Source organism: Lithobates pipiens, unplaced genomic scaffold (assembly GCF_037356315.1).
Source record: "Lithobates pipiens isolate NorthernLeopardFrog02 unplaced genomic scaffold, aLitPip1_a1.2 Scaffold_18, whole genome shotgun sequence".
Lineage (NCBI taxonomy): Eukaryota > Metazoa > Chordata > Amphibia > Anura > Ranidae > Lithobates > Lithobates pipiens.
Genome location: NW_027507758.1, coordinates 222,629,146 through 222,645,878, shown reverse-complemented (window position 1 = coordinate 222,645,878; position 16,733 = coordinate 222,629,146). Strand labels below are relative to the sequence as shown.

Genomic DNA, 16,733 nt, shown 5'->3' with positions numbered 1-16,733 from the left:
TGGCTCATGGACATATCCTGCCTTTGACATTTTGTTATGGGGGGAGGCTCGGTGACCCCACATCCAGAGCCTCTGGGATCCCCTTTACCCCTGCTAGGCATGTACTCCCACCCTCCCCCTACATTTTTCGTTTAGAGACTCCAATGCCCATCCACCACAGTAAAGAACTATTGACAGTGTCAAGAACTATACACAAACCCCTCCGGCATTGAAAATTTTTAATTCCAGATGTGGGGAGTACAATGTGATCTGATGGGAAATGCTTGCTTAAAGGGGGGGGGGGGTGAGTAAGGGCGGGCAGCTTTGTTTGGCTTCAGAGGCTTGCTGTGCTGGGTATGTGGGAGTGACGGTAAGGGAATTTTCATGTAATACATATACTACACTATGGGAGAGGCTCGCTAAGCTGCCAATGTCCCTCTAACATAGGAGATTAGATTTCTCTGTGATGTTTACAGGGTTTCTCCCTCCCACTAGGTTTTCCTGAGCCATCCGGGCTTTCTCCTATCTGCCCTCCGGGCCTCTCTCCCTCCTTCCACCCCCCTTTTGCCCCTTATATCCCCCCTTTTCTTAAACTACCTCCCTCCAGCCCTCCTTCCTCTCTCTCCCCTCATTCCATCCCCTTCCCCCTCTCTTTGCTCCCCTCTATCCCTACCCCCCTTGCTTTCTTTTGGCCCCAATAATGCGGTCCGGCTGCGTCAGCCTATATACAAGAAAGCTCGTCTCCACGTGGCCCACGAAGCAAAGGATTACCTCCTTCCAGGGCCGTCTCCGACAGGGTGAATCATTTCATGTTCATCTTTGTTGCTCTTTCTAGTTACATTTTTACATTTTGTTTGGATTCTACTGCTTACATGGGGTTTTTTTTTTTAGGTTTATTATTTGTTGCACTAAAGGTTATACGTAAAAATAAAAGGTAAACCCAGGTCCAGCTTGTTTCCTGCTAGCCAGGACATGGCTAGCGGGACAAGTCAAGCTGATTTTTTTAGCCATGTGTAGGTTCCCTTGGCATTTGTATTGGCTTCCCTTGGCATTTCTGCTACTAAAGAATACTGTATTATGTCTTTGCAAACAATGTGGGTGGGGATAGAGAGTTTCTGCACAACCACTTCCCCGCACATAGGGTGGCACCCAATAAGCTGCTCCATATTTGGAGTCACTGGGGTGCATTGATACTAGGTCTCGCATATGGCGTATTAGTTGTTTTTGTCTTTGTTCTCTCTTGATCTTCTTACCCCCCCCCCCCTTTTTTGGGCTCTTATTGACCGCATGCCTCTGCCAGCTCCCACCATTGTCCATGGGTAAAAAAGAGCAAATTCAGTTGGGCTCTATTAATGTGAAGGGGCTCAACACCCTGGAGAAGTGCTCCACAGTGATGGACAACGTGAAACATATGAAAGTTAACACTTGTTTTCTCCAGGAGCCGCATTTTTGTGCTGATAAAATACAGGGCTCCAGAACAGTTTTTTCCCCCCCGACGGCATACCATGGGTGCTCATCAGATTCCAAGTCTAAGGGAGTGTGTGTTCTGATCCGGAGTACAGCTCTGTGGTTGGAGAAGGATAAGTGATGTGATAAGGAGGGCAAGGCTCTGTTCGTAAAGGGAACACTAGGGGGGCTCTTTGGTCACTCTAGTGAACTTAAACCTCCCAAATATAAATCAGATCAATTTCCTGGACCCAAGTTTGACCAAACTTGGGGAGTTTGCTGGGGGGGGGTGACATGAATTTCGTCATGGAGCCGCCCCTGGACTCCAGGAAAGCCTCCCAGCTCTCTTATGCGGCATTGAAATGCCTAAAGAGAAGCTTTTATGCCTTCTACCTTGTGGATGTGTGGTGGATTCTACACACGACCGGTAGAGACTACACGTTCTACTCACACCCTCATGACTCTTACACCCAAATGTATCTTTTTATGATGCCTCAATCCCTCTTGTCCAGGGTCACTTCAGCCTCTATTGGCTCCATAACGTTCTCAGACCACGTGCCGGTTCTTGTAGACATTGACCTTCTACAACCCACTCCCAAACAATGGATGAGGAATGATTCTTTGATACAATTACCTGAGGTCGCAGAGAAGTTATCTAGGGAATTACGGCAGTTTTTTTCCAACTTAATCCCAGAGGTAGCCCCAACAATGGTATGGGAGGGCACAAAGGCTATACCAGGGGGCTCTTGATAAAGGTAGGATCCCAAATCAAGAAAGCCAGAGAGCAGCAGATCAAACTATTGGACAAAATCTAGTGTTTAGAGTCCATCCAAAAAAAAAAAATCGCTAGTCACCCAGGCTCTTGCAGACCTAACAGCCTTGTGGAACCAACTGTGCACTCTGGCTCTGTACAGGGCAAAAGCAGCGATTGCCAAATGCATAAAAACTTTCTACATGCACATTAACAAGTGTGGGAAACTGCTGGCGTGGGCTCTAAGAGCTCAGCAAGCCTAAATGTTTATACCAAAACTCACAATAAGGTCCATACTACAGAGCACATAGCAGACCAGTTTCAAAGGTATTATACCTCTCTATACAACCTCTCGCGCCCAACTCCCAAAGGGGTGACACCCATCGAACAAAGTAACATAAAAGACTACCTTCAAAGATCAAGACTCCCCCATCTCTCAGATGAGGAACTAAACCAACTAGAGAAATCCATCTCCACTGACGGGGTGGCTCTGGCGATGGCACACATGCAACTGGAAAAAGCCCCGGGTCCAGATGGATATTTTCTTCTATACTACAGGACCTTCGGGGAGCTTCTGACCCCATATTTTCTCTCTGCATATAATGTTGCGGGGGAAGGGATGGCCATGAGACACTCTTCGGGATCACAGCAAAGTGTGCACACAGAAGGGTAAAGATCCTCTACTTTGCCAAAACTAACGGCCGATCTTCCTATTAAACGTGGATCTTAAAATATTCACCAACATTTTCCCCACACGGCTTATGGATCTGATTCCACAATTGATTCACTCTGCCAAGTGGGATTTGTCCCCATGAGGGAGGCACAAGACAATACAATCAAGTCGATCAACTTGATTCATGCAGCGCGGACACGGAAGACCCCGATGGTGCTCTTGTCGAGAGTTGCTGAAAAAGCATTTGACAGGGTGAGTTGGCCCTTTCTGTTTGAGACCCTTTGGTGCATAGGTCTAAGGGAACAAATGATGAACTGGGTCCAAGCTATTTATTCTTGCTCATCGGCACAGGTTAAAGTTAATGGCCACCTATCATCACCATTTCAGATCATGGATGGGACAAGACAGGGCTTGGCTGAAAACAATAGGGAAGTTTACTTCCACTTTAAGCACTTTATATGCATGAATTTTACTGAGCAGTACTTATACTTTTTTAGTGCAGTGATCCAATAGAAAATTCATTAGAGCGCACCATCATTCAGACCATTAACCCTGGAAGGACAGCGCTGCATTCAGTGATCTTGCCAGTTTGACACCCTGATGTGGGGATAAGACCTCCTAGTTGGAATTAAGGGTACACCACTGTTACCATCTGAGACTCTGGTCTCTATATGCTGTTCACCTTACAGCAGTAAGGTAAGGGGCCACCCTAACTGTTAGGTACGGGACACTGAAGAGACACCAGTGTGTGCACAGTTTGCGTTGTATTGCACCTGCTATTACGAGAAGCACCTTATGGATTTTCTGCCACCCTTTATTTATTTTGCAGTCTGAGAGACTTATTCATTTTTTTTGCACTGAATGATTCACTACCATTAAGTTTGGTTTTATTATTTTTATACACACTCTGTGAGATATTTTACTTACTCGCATTTATCACTATCACTGTATGGTTATATGCGATTTTCCTTTTGCTGATGCGATTCTATATGTTTGTATTTACACTTAGTGAGATAATTTATTTATTTGCATTCATCACTATCACTGTGTGATTTTATGCGATTTTGCTTTGGTTTATGCGATTTTAGATGTTTTTTATTTTTTGCATATATATATTCGTTTGGAATGTCTTTTTGCACTAGTCACTTTAATCACTGATCACGATTTGTCACGGGAATAAGAATTTATTCACAGATAGTTTATTTATTTATTGGTTAGCACTTTATGGAATAATTTATCTAGTTTATTGGTGTAAGGGAGCGCAGCACCATTTATTTGATTTTTCGCTACAAGACAGGGGTGCCCCTTATCGCCCTTGATATTTATTTTGACTCTAACCCTTTCTGAGACTTATCAGGGAAAACCTGAACATCTCTGGTCTAAGATTAGATGCCACCCTTTCCCCAAAAACTGCGGCATTTGCGGACGACCTGCTCTTCTACTTCTTCTTCACTTCTGCCGAGAAGAGTGGAGAAGATCTTTCCCCTCAACTGCCCCCCAGCCATAAAAAAAAACAGAACTGCCAGAATGGGCTGTTCTCCTGGTTCGGGCGATGTGGCATAGTGAAAATGATCATCATGCCTCGGCTGTTGTACCACTTCCAGTCACTCCCTATATGGGTTCCTGCCTCTTTTCTCAAAGCGGTGAATAGAAATTTTTGTCACGTTTGTCTGGGCCCAACCCCCCCCCCCCCCCCCACCTTGACTAGCTCAGACCATCCTTCAACTTCTCAAGGTGAGGGGAGGTATTGCCTTGCCAGATGCTAATCTCTGACGGCATGCCACCTGACTCAAACTCTGGACTGCTGTCGGCATGGAGCTCTGAAGCAATCAGTGCAAATAGAGCACACTCTAACGAAGACCTGGTTGGAGTCGCTGCCCTGGTGCCAAAAGCCCCTGACAAACCAGATACTGAACCATCCTATGATGAGGGAAACATGCCAGATAACCCGTAAAGCCTTCCGCAACTTCGACTGCACTGCTCCCTTCCTCGCTCACTCCCATTGTTGGCAACCTGGCCTTTAATCCGGAACTCAAGGACTTTAGATTCCTTGAGTTAGTAGAGGTCGAAAGATCACAAACACATCACTTTCTTGTCAATGGCCAGTGGAAGAACAGGCAACAAATCAAAGATGACCCAGCCCTGACGGGGTTATTGTTCTGGCAAAAAATACAGTTAGCCCATTTTATTGGCTCCTTGCCCTCCACAGCTGCTTTTAGGAGGCAATTAACCTCCTTTGAACTGTTGAGCCTGGAGCAATCCCCACTGAGACACGCTATCTTCCTGACCTATCAACTACTTATAGCTGAACCTCCAGACTTTCCTATATTAACAAATGGAAACATGACCTGGGAGTGCAATTTACAGGGACACAAACTGATCGGCTCCTTCTCTTTTCCCATAAAACTTCAATCTGCGCCAGACACCAAGAAGCGGGATTTAAATTACTGTCCCGGTGGTAATACACTCCGGAAAGACTCCACAGGATGTTCCCTCAGAGTACAGACCTTTGTTGGAGATGTGGGGAGGAGACTGGTTCGCTCCTTCACGTCTTCTGGTCCTGTCGCATCCTCCGGCCCTTTTGAACAGAAGTGCATCACATAGTGAAAAAAATTCACAGACCGCGAGGTGCCGGAGACCCCTGAGTTCTTCCTTCTACACCACCACGAGATTCCTATTAAGGTCAGTGGGAGATCTATTATACCCCTCCTGCTTACAGCGGCAAAAAGCTGCATCCCCTTGCTCTGGAAGCAGTCACAGCCCTCATCCGCTGGCATCAGGTTGAAAAAGGTAACAGAGATCAAGGCAATGGAGGACCTGGTGGCCACGGAGAAAGGCTTTAGTGAGCAATTCTCAAAAAAAATGGTTTCATTGGCACAAATTTGGTTACTCCCTGGAATAGAGAGGAATATAGAGAGATTCCCAGTTGCATGACGAATTTGCAAGTTCCCCGGATGGGGATGGTGAGACTGGATGGAGGTATATATATCTTCTCAACCCGCCCGCCTTTTTTTTCTCTCTCTCGTCCCGTCTCTATTCTTTTCTAGCTACTTTCTTTTTACATCTCCTTGGTTGTATGACCAAAGCAGTTCTTGTTCTCTTTTTTATATATAAAACGGTGTTTGCCATCAAAAATTGGCCATATGGGAAGCAGAACCTCCCTATTCCTCTGTAGATGGGTGGAACCCCACCGTTAGACTTTTAAAAACTGCGCTGACTGTATCATTGAATGTATTTGGGGGAGTTCACGGTTTCCTTTACACCTACCATTGGGGTTGTCTCTGTATTTCTGCACGCTTGTCCTTCTTAAATAAACAATTGATAAAAAAAAAAAAAAAAAAACCATAATAGGGGTGGATTTAAGACCACCCTGCAGAAAAAGTTAGAGCAACAGTGACTGCTCTTTATTGCAGTAGACTCCTGCACAGAGAAAAGGTTTCACACTGGGATGTGTGCTTATCCTGGGGTTCAACTTTAGGCCCCTATAATGGTGCTATACTTGTTAAGGTATGTGGCTGGTACGTTTCTGGAGGAAAACAATATATTTTTCATTAAGGCATATTGTATTTTGTGACTTCATTTTTTGTTGCACTGCAATGGCAAAAAGATCACAGTGGTAGCCATGCAAAATTGTAAACTGTATTTACTAACATTTGCAAAATATAGAACTTACTTTTGATCAGGTAATATAACATATCCACATCATCAATAAAATATAGATTAAAAAAAAATAAAAAAAAAATAACATTTTTTACAAGTTGCTTTTCTCTTTACCTTTGCAAACATGAACACAGCATAAGGGAATAAGAGCTGCATAATGTGTTTGTTTACAGACTGATGAAATTTACTTACATTGGATTCCACTGTGTCAGGAGCAGAGTCTTCTACAAAATACATTCCAGACTTCCCTACACAGAAAAATTTTTTAGTTGTAGATACATTTAATAACTAGACATATCACTGGTACAGTTGTGTGTCCCCCTTTTAGAGGATAAAACATTCTGCAAAATATTGGAGAGCATACTTCAGGCAGATAACAGACAATATTACAGAGTTTTAAATAAATTAACAAGGGCCAGATATTAGGCTCTCAGAAGATACAATAAATATATAGTCTTAGGCCTCTTTCACACTGGGGCAGTGCGGGCGCCGGCGGTAAAACGGTGCCATTTTTAGCGCCGCTTCACTGTTTTAGCGGTGGTATTACTCCCCTGCTAGGGGCTGAGAAAGGGTTAAAATCACCCCAAAGTGCTGCTGCAGCAGCGCTTTGCCGGCGGTATAGCCGCGCTGCCCTATTCATTTCAATGGGCAAGAGTGGTGAAGGAGCTGTATACACACTGCTCCTTCAACGCTCCAAAGATGCTGCTAGCAGGACTTTTTTTACCATCCTGCCAGCGCACCTCTCCAGATGGCTTTCACACTGGAGTGTAAGGAGCGGCTCTTTCAGGGAGCTTTGCAGGCCCAGTGTGAAGGGGTCTTATGGAATGTTATCATCCAAGTCCCTATTACCATCCATTTTCTCATCTCTCACTCATCTTATTCTATCACTGTTTTTTTCAGTTGTAGGGCCGAGACAACTAATCGATTATGAAATTGATTACTATTTTCATAATCGAATAATGGGCCAGTAACATAATGGGGTTAAAAAAAATCACCCCTTTATAGTACAAAAAGAGCAAATCGCTACTGTATATATCACTTTCACTGTTACACAGTAAAAAAATTAACCCCGTACAGTAGTGATTATCTGCTTTTTTGTACTATAAAGGGCTAATTTTAGTTTTTTTTTTAAACTCCATTATGTTACTGGCCGATTAATCGATTATGAAAATAGTAATCGATTAATTTCATAAATGATTCATTGTCTCTGCCCTACAACTGAAAAAAAACAGTGATAGAATAAGATGAGTGAGAAATTAGAAAATGGATGGTAATAGGGACCTATGCATTTTTTGGTGCTTTTTGCAGAAAGACACTACAGATCATTTAACTGCTTGCCGACCAGCCGCTGCAGTTTTACTGTGGCAGAATAACACAGCTGGGCAAAACTATGTTACTTTATGTTGCTTCGCCTTTTGGCCACTAGGGACGAGCGGGCACCGTCGAATGCGCGCGCCCGGAGCCGATGTGAGTGCCCGGTGGGCGTGATGACTGCAGAGCACCAGTGATCACTCATGACAAATCGAGAGCTGGTATCTGTGTGTGTGTAAACACACAAATCCCGGTTCTTTCAGGGGAGTAGAGACAGATTGGCCTGGTCATTGAGCAGCCAAATCTTCTGGGGCTGAAGTGGTTAACATGGTTTCCTATGGGACACGTTCACATCAATGCTTTTTTCAGCTGCTGCGTATTTGGAAAGGGTTAAGGACTTTTCAACGCAAAATGGTGCTTTTTTGGTTCAATATACTTCAATTGAGAAGCTGCAGAAAAGCATGTAATGATTTTTTTGTTATTAATTTATGTTTTTTAATCTGCTCAACAACAAATTGGCCAAAAAAAAAAAAAAATCTAAAAAACGCAAATCACAGCAAAATCACATGCGCAAAAATAAAAATGCACAGTAAAAAGCATTGCAAAAACAGATCAAAAGCAAACAGCATAGGTATGTACCGAGCCTTATGCTGGCTACATGGATCAATTTTCAGAAGAGAATATTCATATGAAAAATCTTTGTACATTATCTAAATAAAAGAATGTCGTTTGAAAATTTCACTTGCTTTTAACATTCTGTTTTAAAATTAATGTAATTTCTGAAAAAAAAACATATACACTGTCTAAAAATTCATTTGACCAAGAAGTTTTCTATTATTTCGAAATGTTTCCAACACTGTGTTTGAACATTTACGTCGATTTGACCCCCCCTAATGATTAGAAAATCAAACAAACGTTATTAAAAAAATTTTTTTTGAAGGAGGACATTGTTTTTGTATGACCAGCATATATTATTTACAGTTCTGTTTGAAAATCTTCCCAAGGTCGAAATGCATTGGGGTATTTTCCATACCAAATGGTTCAATTAAGTTTTGATTACCTTCTTGATTAATAAAATCAATTAACTTTTACAAGAGTATCTGTCCCTCATTGCTGCTAAAAAGCCCCATGGGGAATCTGTTCGAATGTTTCCAAACTTTTGTAATGGGGTGTGCAGCTTGCTCAGATCTCCATACATGTGTCCTTCCATGCACAAAGCTAATAAAGTGTCTTGAGGATATTAGTAATGAAGAAAGGTTGCGAGCACTGAACTTATTCTCTCTGGAGAATTGAAGCTTGAGAGGGGATACGATTTCAATTTACAAATACCCTACTGGTGACCCCACAATAGGGATAAAACTTTTTGCGCGGAAGGGAGTTTAACTCATTAAAATTAGAAGAAAAGAGGTTTAATCTTAAACTACGGAGAGGGTTCTTTATTGTAAGAGCAGCAAGGATGTGGAATTCAGCCTGGGGGGGGGGGGGGGGGTATCAATAGTTTCAAAAAACTATTAGATAAGCACCTGAATGACCACAGCATACAGGGATATACAATAAAATAATGACATATAATCACACACACAGGATGGACTTGTGTCTTTTTTCAACCTCATTTATTTACTATGCAACTATGTAACCATTTAACAGCGGTTACTGGCATTCCTTTTGTCACAGAGGTCTCACTGAGACAGGGGACACTTGTCAGAGAGTGAGACAGGGGACACTTGTCCCAGAGTGAGACAGGGGACACTTGTCCCAGAGTGAGACAGGGGACACTTGTCCCAGAGTGAGACAGGGGACACTTGTCCCAGAGTGAGACAGGGGACACTTGTCCCAGAGTGAGACAGGGGACACTTGTCCCAGAGTGAGACAGGGGACACTTGTCCCAGAGTGAGACAGGGGACACTTGTCCCAGAGTGAGACAGGGGACACTTGTCCCAGAGTGAGACAGGGGACACTTGTCCCAGAGTGAGACAGGGGACACTTGTCCCAGAGTGAGACAGGGGACACTTACACAGATAATCAGTGCCGCGATTATCAGTGCCACCCATCAATGAAGGAGAAAAATTACTTATTAGCAAATTTTTTAAACTTTTTTTCTTCAAAATGTTTGGTCTTTTTCGTTTAGCAAAAACAAAAAAAAAAAAGCGGTGATTATATACCACCATAAGAAAGCTCTGTCTAAATAAAAAAAATTCATATGGGTACAGGTTTTCATGACTGCGCAAATGTCAAAGTGCAATAGCACTGAAAGCTGAAAATTGGCCTGGGCAGGAAGGGGGTGAAAGTGCCCAGTATTGAAGTGGTTAATTATTTCCCCCGTGGGACCAAATAAGTTTTCTCCACAAAGTGGCAAGTAGCAGTGTAAGTATCAGATTTTTTTGCTAGCAAATGTGCACGTGTTTTGATGCTCAGTTATAACTCTGCCCAGAAAGATTTAATTACTTGAATAAATACGTTATAAGATTGTAACTTAAAACGTAAAAAAAAAAAAAAAAAAATAATAAATAAAAAAAAAGTGAATATAATGATAAAAATTCACATAATTTATATAAACAAATGTATAAAAAAGCATAGGCTTATTTTTGGCAGCAGGTATACGTAGAGACCAATTTAATATTATGATATTCATCATCAGGTCTCAAATGCGAGCATCGATTATTTTTGTGTAACCTAGGTTCTGCGGTATGTCATATAAGTGCTGCTAGGGTTAGTGACTGGCCTCATGGAGTATGGTTTATCTGAAGATCATCTTCAACCTCTAAAGCACCAGTTATGTAGGAATAATTAAGAAAAGATAAAAGCAGCCATTTCATATATATTTAATTTTAATTGTCTGTAATAATTTGATTATTGGATGCACTAGCCTCCATTTGATTAGGATGATGGTAGAAAAGTCTGCAAAGGCACGCTTCTCTTGAAGTGAAGTTAATGCTTCTATTGGTGAAAAGTTTATATTTCCTATTAAAGAAGATCAAAACCTTTAAATGATGCATCATGTCTAGTTAGGGCTCTAGGAATGCTATCATTTAAAAAAAAAAAAAAAAAATTGCTAAAATCATTGATTGTTTTGGTTAGAATGCTAATCCCAAAAATAACCTTTGCTGATCTGCTTACAAAACATATCAATTTCAGCTCCTCCAGCAAAGATATGTGATTGTATTTGAGCAGTTGGTGAGATTATCAGGTGTCCATAATCTCAGATGCGTTCAAGCATGTCAAATGTATTTATGGACTCCATAATGAGTGGGCAAATAGATCAACGAGGAGTAAAGTCAGCCAAGGGTAAAAAAGCATTAAGAGCCCAATACAAGATCACAAATGCATCTTGATAGAAGCAAAGAAAGTAAGACTGTTGACCATAGCTTGAAGTTGGTAATGAGTGTAGGTTATAAAGATACTCTACATACCAAACAGATATTTATCTTTGTATGCAGGGTGCTGAAACAGTTGCTTTATGGCACTGCAAAATTGAATGCGTCACCAGAACATCTAATTTGTTCATCAAACCTACGTTAGCTTGGAATTTTAGACAAAAGTGCAACATTTCAGAATCACAGTAGGTTTCTTTATTAGGCAAAGTGACATCACTTTGCCTGATGAATTGACATACTTTGCAAAATGATGCACTTGTGACTGACATGCTAAGTAAATGCAAATAAAAGAGATAAATAGGAGGGTTGGTGTTATATTTGTATGAATGAGTAAGTGTAAAGACAAGTCAAGCACATTGATCCTGATCAACAATAATCACTTCTCTACCAAAAATATTCAATTTCTTAAGAAAAATAAGGTGAATTTACATATTACGCATATTTGGAAGTGCCTGCCAACTGATGAAATGGTGGTTTAGGACATTTAAAGGTGAGTACAGTTTTGCTGTAAAGCATGGACATAGTTTACTCAGATAACATGGGATCCTTGTAATATGATTAATACTAATAAATATTTAATAACCGTCTGATAGCTCTATATGCAAAAAACTAAGTGCATTAATCTGCAGGACTAGTGCAAGTAATACTGTGCGATATTATTGAAGAAAACGTGAGTAAGTAAAAGGGAGATCTATACTTGGATTTTTCAGTCACCTTGTTGTCGAGTTGATGCTGACTAGATGGAATATAGGCTTTGCTCAAAAATGTAACAATTATTGAGAGATGGGTTCTACTACAGCCTCATCATACACACCAGCTGTGTGTATTGACATTTTAGGTCTAGAAGTAAAATGTCCCTATTTGGTTTGAGGGGCCCCTATTATGCATGCTTTTCTTGATGTTTTGACATATAAAAACAAGCAGTTCATGATACCTTCAGCTTTATTGATGTTGCATGCTCAGATTTTATTCTACACACTCAATTTTTTTTATGAGAAAATATTTGTAAATGACTCACCTAACAAGAGTTCTCCAATGGTTTCTCTGGATGGTGCTACATTAATGCATCGTCGATTGACCCTGTAATCAAATATACTCCCATACATTAACAGTAATAAACATTTTTGTTTAAGCTGTACATGAAAGCTCACAATAATAATGCTCAATCACAATAAACCAGTACGTAAAAGCACAAATATTCTCTCATCAACAGGCCACTGTATATTCTTTGCTGGCAATGATAGCTACAACAAGTAATACCTATAACTATACTCCTTACACCAATACTGCAGCATATATGACAATAATACCATATCTGAGATGAGATCATTGACCTCAAAAAAACTGAAATCAGCACTGCAAAGAATACAACAGATTGGAAAGTTTAGTTTCATTCTGTATTCTTCTCAACCTACAGATAACCTGATGCAGTATCGTATTCATTAATGTCAAGTATAAATTATGGATGAGACTGTTAAGGAAGAATAGGCCACAAGTGTGAATGTTCATTTCTGAATCATCAGAAACCCTTGTCTGCAATCAAGCTTTAACAATGCTTGAGCAAAAGTTCAAATTTGTCTCAATAGTTGAACAGCAACATATAATAGGACATGGCATATGTATGTAAAGTACTTTTGAACCATCTATTTGAGGACTTCAGCAGAAATATCTTCTAAATAATTTAACCTCTCCCCAGTTGGTCCCAAGCCACGGAGTCTCACACCTGCTGCTTTTGCCATAATGCAAAACCAGAGGAGCTTCTGGTGTTCTTTTCCTTAATATTACTCACATGAAACAGTTGCCAAAGGGGTGATTGTGCAAACGGGCATCATATTTTGTTGTACCCGAGGCAGCATGATTTTCACTGGTTCAAACAACAGGTGAGAGGGGTCTATGAGTGGCACTACATTTATGTTCAAGAACAAAGAATGTGTAAGAAAATAAAATCCTTCACTGTTGAGCTCCTGTTCCTTACACTGCACCTAGGTTTTGAGGGTACATTCACACCCGCCACAACCAGAGTTACAACACAGTGGTGTGCGTTGCGGTGAAGGCAGTGCTGATCCCTGCACATCACCCTGTTGATTTACTTTTTTTACAAACTTTATTGAAATATCACACAGTGACATTTCATAAAGTTATATCATCCAGTGTGTGGCAACTGTGCTGCGCTGGTAAAAAAGTACCGCCCGCATAATATTGCAATTCAAGGGCGTGAACTGGCCACAACGGAGACAAGGCATTTTGCCTCATCTTGCAGTCTAGTGCAACTGCGCTGGATTAGCCGCCAAACCCAGTCCCACGACACCTGGTGTGAATATACCCTCAAAAGAGAAATATGGGATTCATTTTTATTCTGGAATCATACTTACCTAGTTGGATGCAGCATCGGTCCGATGCTGCACCTGTCCCCCGCCAGCTCTAACACTGAGAGCCGAGCAATTAAACACTGCTGCTCCCTGAGCAGAGAGCTGATGAGAGGCGGCTTGGTGACGTCACCTGAAGACAAACTGCACTCCTGTGATCCACAGGATAAGTACAGCCAAACAAGCACTGGCTGTACTTCTCCTTCAATCACGGTTTAATATAAGAGACAGCAAAAGACAGTGTTAGTTGTTGGTGTGTGACTGACTTATACATATCATAAGAGTTACCTTATTAATTCACTTGCAGCTTTCTCTTTTACAGTTGAAGATAATGAGGAATGTGTTTTTTCTTCAAAAATGTAGGATAAAGGAGGCTTAGCAATTTCTGTAAAATGAAAGAAAATGAACAAAACCTGACAGACAGTAAGCATAAACAATATGTTATGTACTTTCATACTTAGTCACTTACCCAGAGCAACTATACCGTTTAGGAAAGTCATAAGAAAGGTCCTAAATCTCTATTGGCATACTTGGTCAGTGGTTTAAAAAAAAAAAAAAAAAAAAGAGAAAGGGGGTTTTTGCATGACAGCCAGGAAACTCCGTGTTTGTCCAATGACAGGTGCACTTAGTTCAGTGTGAAAAGGAAAATCCACACTACATAAAGTATGACCGCTTTTTCAGTTTTTATTCAGCAAAAATCTTTGGTGAATACATATTGTAATGCAGATTGTAGTTTAAGATTCCCTATAATACTGGCAGAATGAATCAGTTATCTGTAATCATAATAAATTATCTCTGTGGTGGGGCATGAGGGTTGGATGAAACCCTCTAATCTCATTCATGATCCTCCATGATGAAAAAAGAAATGAAAAATAAAACAAAAGCACCTTGTTCTAGCACATGTCCAGAAGAATCCGAGGTATTCTAGACATGGTTCCCAGACCGACTTCTGGAGGTTGAGAATTCAACCAAACTTCTTGAGAGCCTGCAACATTTTTAGGAGGTTCTCCTTCAAGACTAAAGGTAACCACCACCTGAGAAAAGTCATCCAAGTAGACCAGGATGGGAATCCCGTGACCTAAGCATGGCCAACCATGGAAACAGGATCATGAACGCTTGAAAAACAGTGGCTAGACTTAAAGGAAGGGCACAAAAGTAAAATTTTGATTCTCCATCCCAAAGCATAAAACCACTGGTGTGGAGGGAAAGATCAAGATGTGCAAGTGTGCATCCTTTACAATGATAAAAACTAAATTCTCATGGGTAAAGGGCAGCTATGACCGATTTTGTGGATTCCATTCAGAACTTTGTGAACTTCTAAACAATGGCGTTCAAGGATCTGAGGTCCAGAATGGATTTGATGGCCCTGTTCGGGTTGGGAACCATGAATAGGTTAGCGTACAACTCCTGTATCTGCTCTGCTACCGGAGCCAGGGTCACAATCCCCAAAATAAGCTGGACTGCAGCTTTGTGCAAATTCACTCTGCACAGAGGGGACAGAGGTACAGTGGAGCGTAAGAAACTTGAGACCAGACTTGGAAGGTTTCGTGGGCCAAGAATTTCTACAAAACTTGGTTGTGTGTATACACCTGTATAGGCCTGTAAACACATGTATACATAAAATTCCTCTTCTAGTTGCAAGTGCTGCAATGTACGTATGTGTGTCTGTATGTTTAAAAAAACAAACTCTTACTGAGGCAAGAAATAGCCAATTAGCGAAGAAATAGCAAACCTCAAAATTAAATAATTTTTTTGAAAAATCTTTGTTAATGGGCTACTGTTATGCAAAGCATTTAGGCAGTGCATAAACCTTTTCAGGATGATTCCAGTCTTAAAATAAAACAAACACTCTTAACTAAATCATGTACAGGGAACGTAGTGGGGGTTTCCTATGTTTCCTTGAACCCCTGTCTGTCACCTTAGGGCTGGCAGGGGCCTTGGAGTCCAGCTTGAGAGAGTTGCAAACCTCCTCTGCTAGCACTGTAATGGTGCCTTAATATCAATGATGCCTTCCAAGGAGGGAGCCAGAGGAAAAAAAATCTTCTAGTGGTCCATCCTCCTCCAAGTCTAGCTAACTGGATGAATCTGAAACAGAAGGCTGTTAGGAGTTTGAAGGACTAAAAGCACATAACCTGTTAGTAGAATTTTTGAAAATTGTTGCCATTTTCCTTCAAAGGGATGACATTTTGGAGCAGAAAACTCATTTACTCAAGTAAGAAAAATATTATCCATAGCATGTGGCCCGGAATTTGACAGAGGGAACCCCGATTGACTGGTGAGGGAAGAAAATTCTGAACCCAGACCTCCCCCACAGGAAAAAAAAACAAACAGGAATGGTAGGCAGTAACCACATATCATCCTGCTGCCTCTTCCCTCCCATTGATCCAGCCTTTGTAGAGCATGCACAAACCAGGGGTTGAAAACTGCCTGCACAGTGTCTGCTCCCCTGAAGGCCCGATCCTAATCAAGCTGAAAGCACTGCTGGACATTCTGTGCCCCAAACTGGCTTGCTGTGGTAGATGAGACCAATGAGGAAGCCAGCTTTACACGTTTTGTCCTGTTAGCAAACAGTAAAAAAAAAAAATTTCAGCCACACTAGTGCCCCACAGAACAAAATGGAATCTAAATTTGCACAGTAATAGGCAGGGATGGAAGAAAAGTAACAATGTGGCTTAGACTCTATGGCTTCTCAGAGCTATCACCAAACTGGCCATACATATGCCAGAATACCAAGATGATGCCTGCACATTCAAATACATAGTAGGTAGACAGTGATTTAGAAATCAGGGCGTAGTCAAAGGCGGTGATGGTATGAGACGTGTCTCACCTGAGCTTTCTTCCCTGATGAACAGATCGGCAAAAGCCCATCTTTCTACCAAAGCTATTGTTTTTTTCTGGTTTCTCTGGGCTCATCCTATCCTGGGCTCACGGAGCTCCCCTGTAGGGGCTTAAACACCTAAGCAGCCTGAGAAGAGCTAAAAAGGAGTGAAAAGGAGCGAGTTTGTTCAGAACTATATTCCCCTCTTTGGTTTATGGCTTACCGGCTTATCAAGTTATCAAGTTCACTGATTCTACAACCTGGCTTCCTCGGCTTCTCTGGCTTCTGTGGGTTTACAGTCTCCTGACCCTACCTAGTCTTACCGAGCCTGATCCAGATCTTGATCAGAGCCTTA

At 41.5% G+C, this 16,733-nt stretch overlaps 1 protein-coding gene across 2 annotated transcripts in view; it reads right to left on the bottom strand.

Moving 5' to 3' along the window:
• LYST (lysosomal trafficking regulator) overlaps positions 1-16,733 on the bottom strand; it is a 568,355-nt gene that overhangs the window by 103,277 nt on the left and 448,345 nt on the right. For both annotated transcript variants that reach the window (XM_077486620.1, XM_077486621.1), the window contains exons 35-37: positions 13,849-13,945; positions 12,213-12,274; positions 6,702-6,757 (exon numbers count right to left, since the gene is read on the bottom strand). In XM_077486620.1, coding sequence (XP_077342746.1) covers positions 6,702-6,757; positions 12,213-12,274; positions 13,849-13,945 — 215 coding nt within the window. The remainder of the gene's footprint in view (positions 1-6,701; positions 6,758-12,212; positions 12,275-13,848; positions 13,946-16,733) is intronic.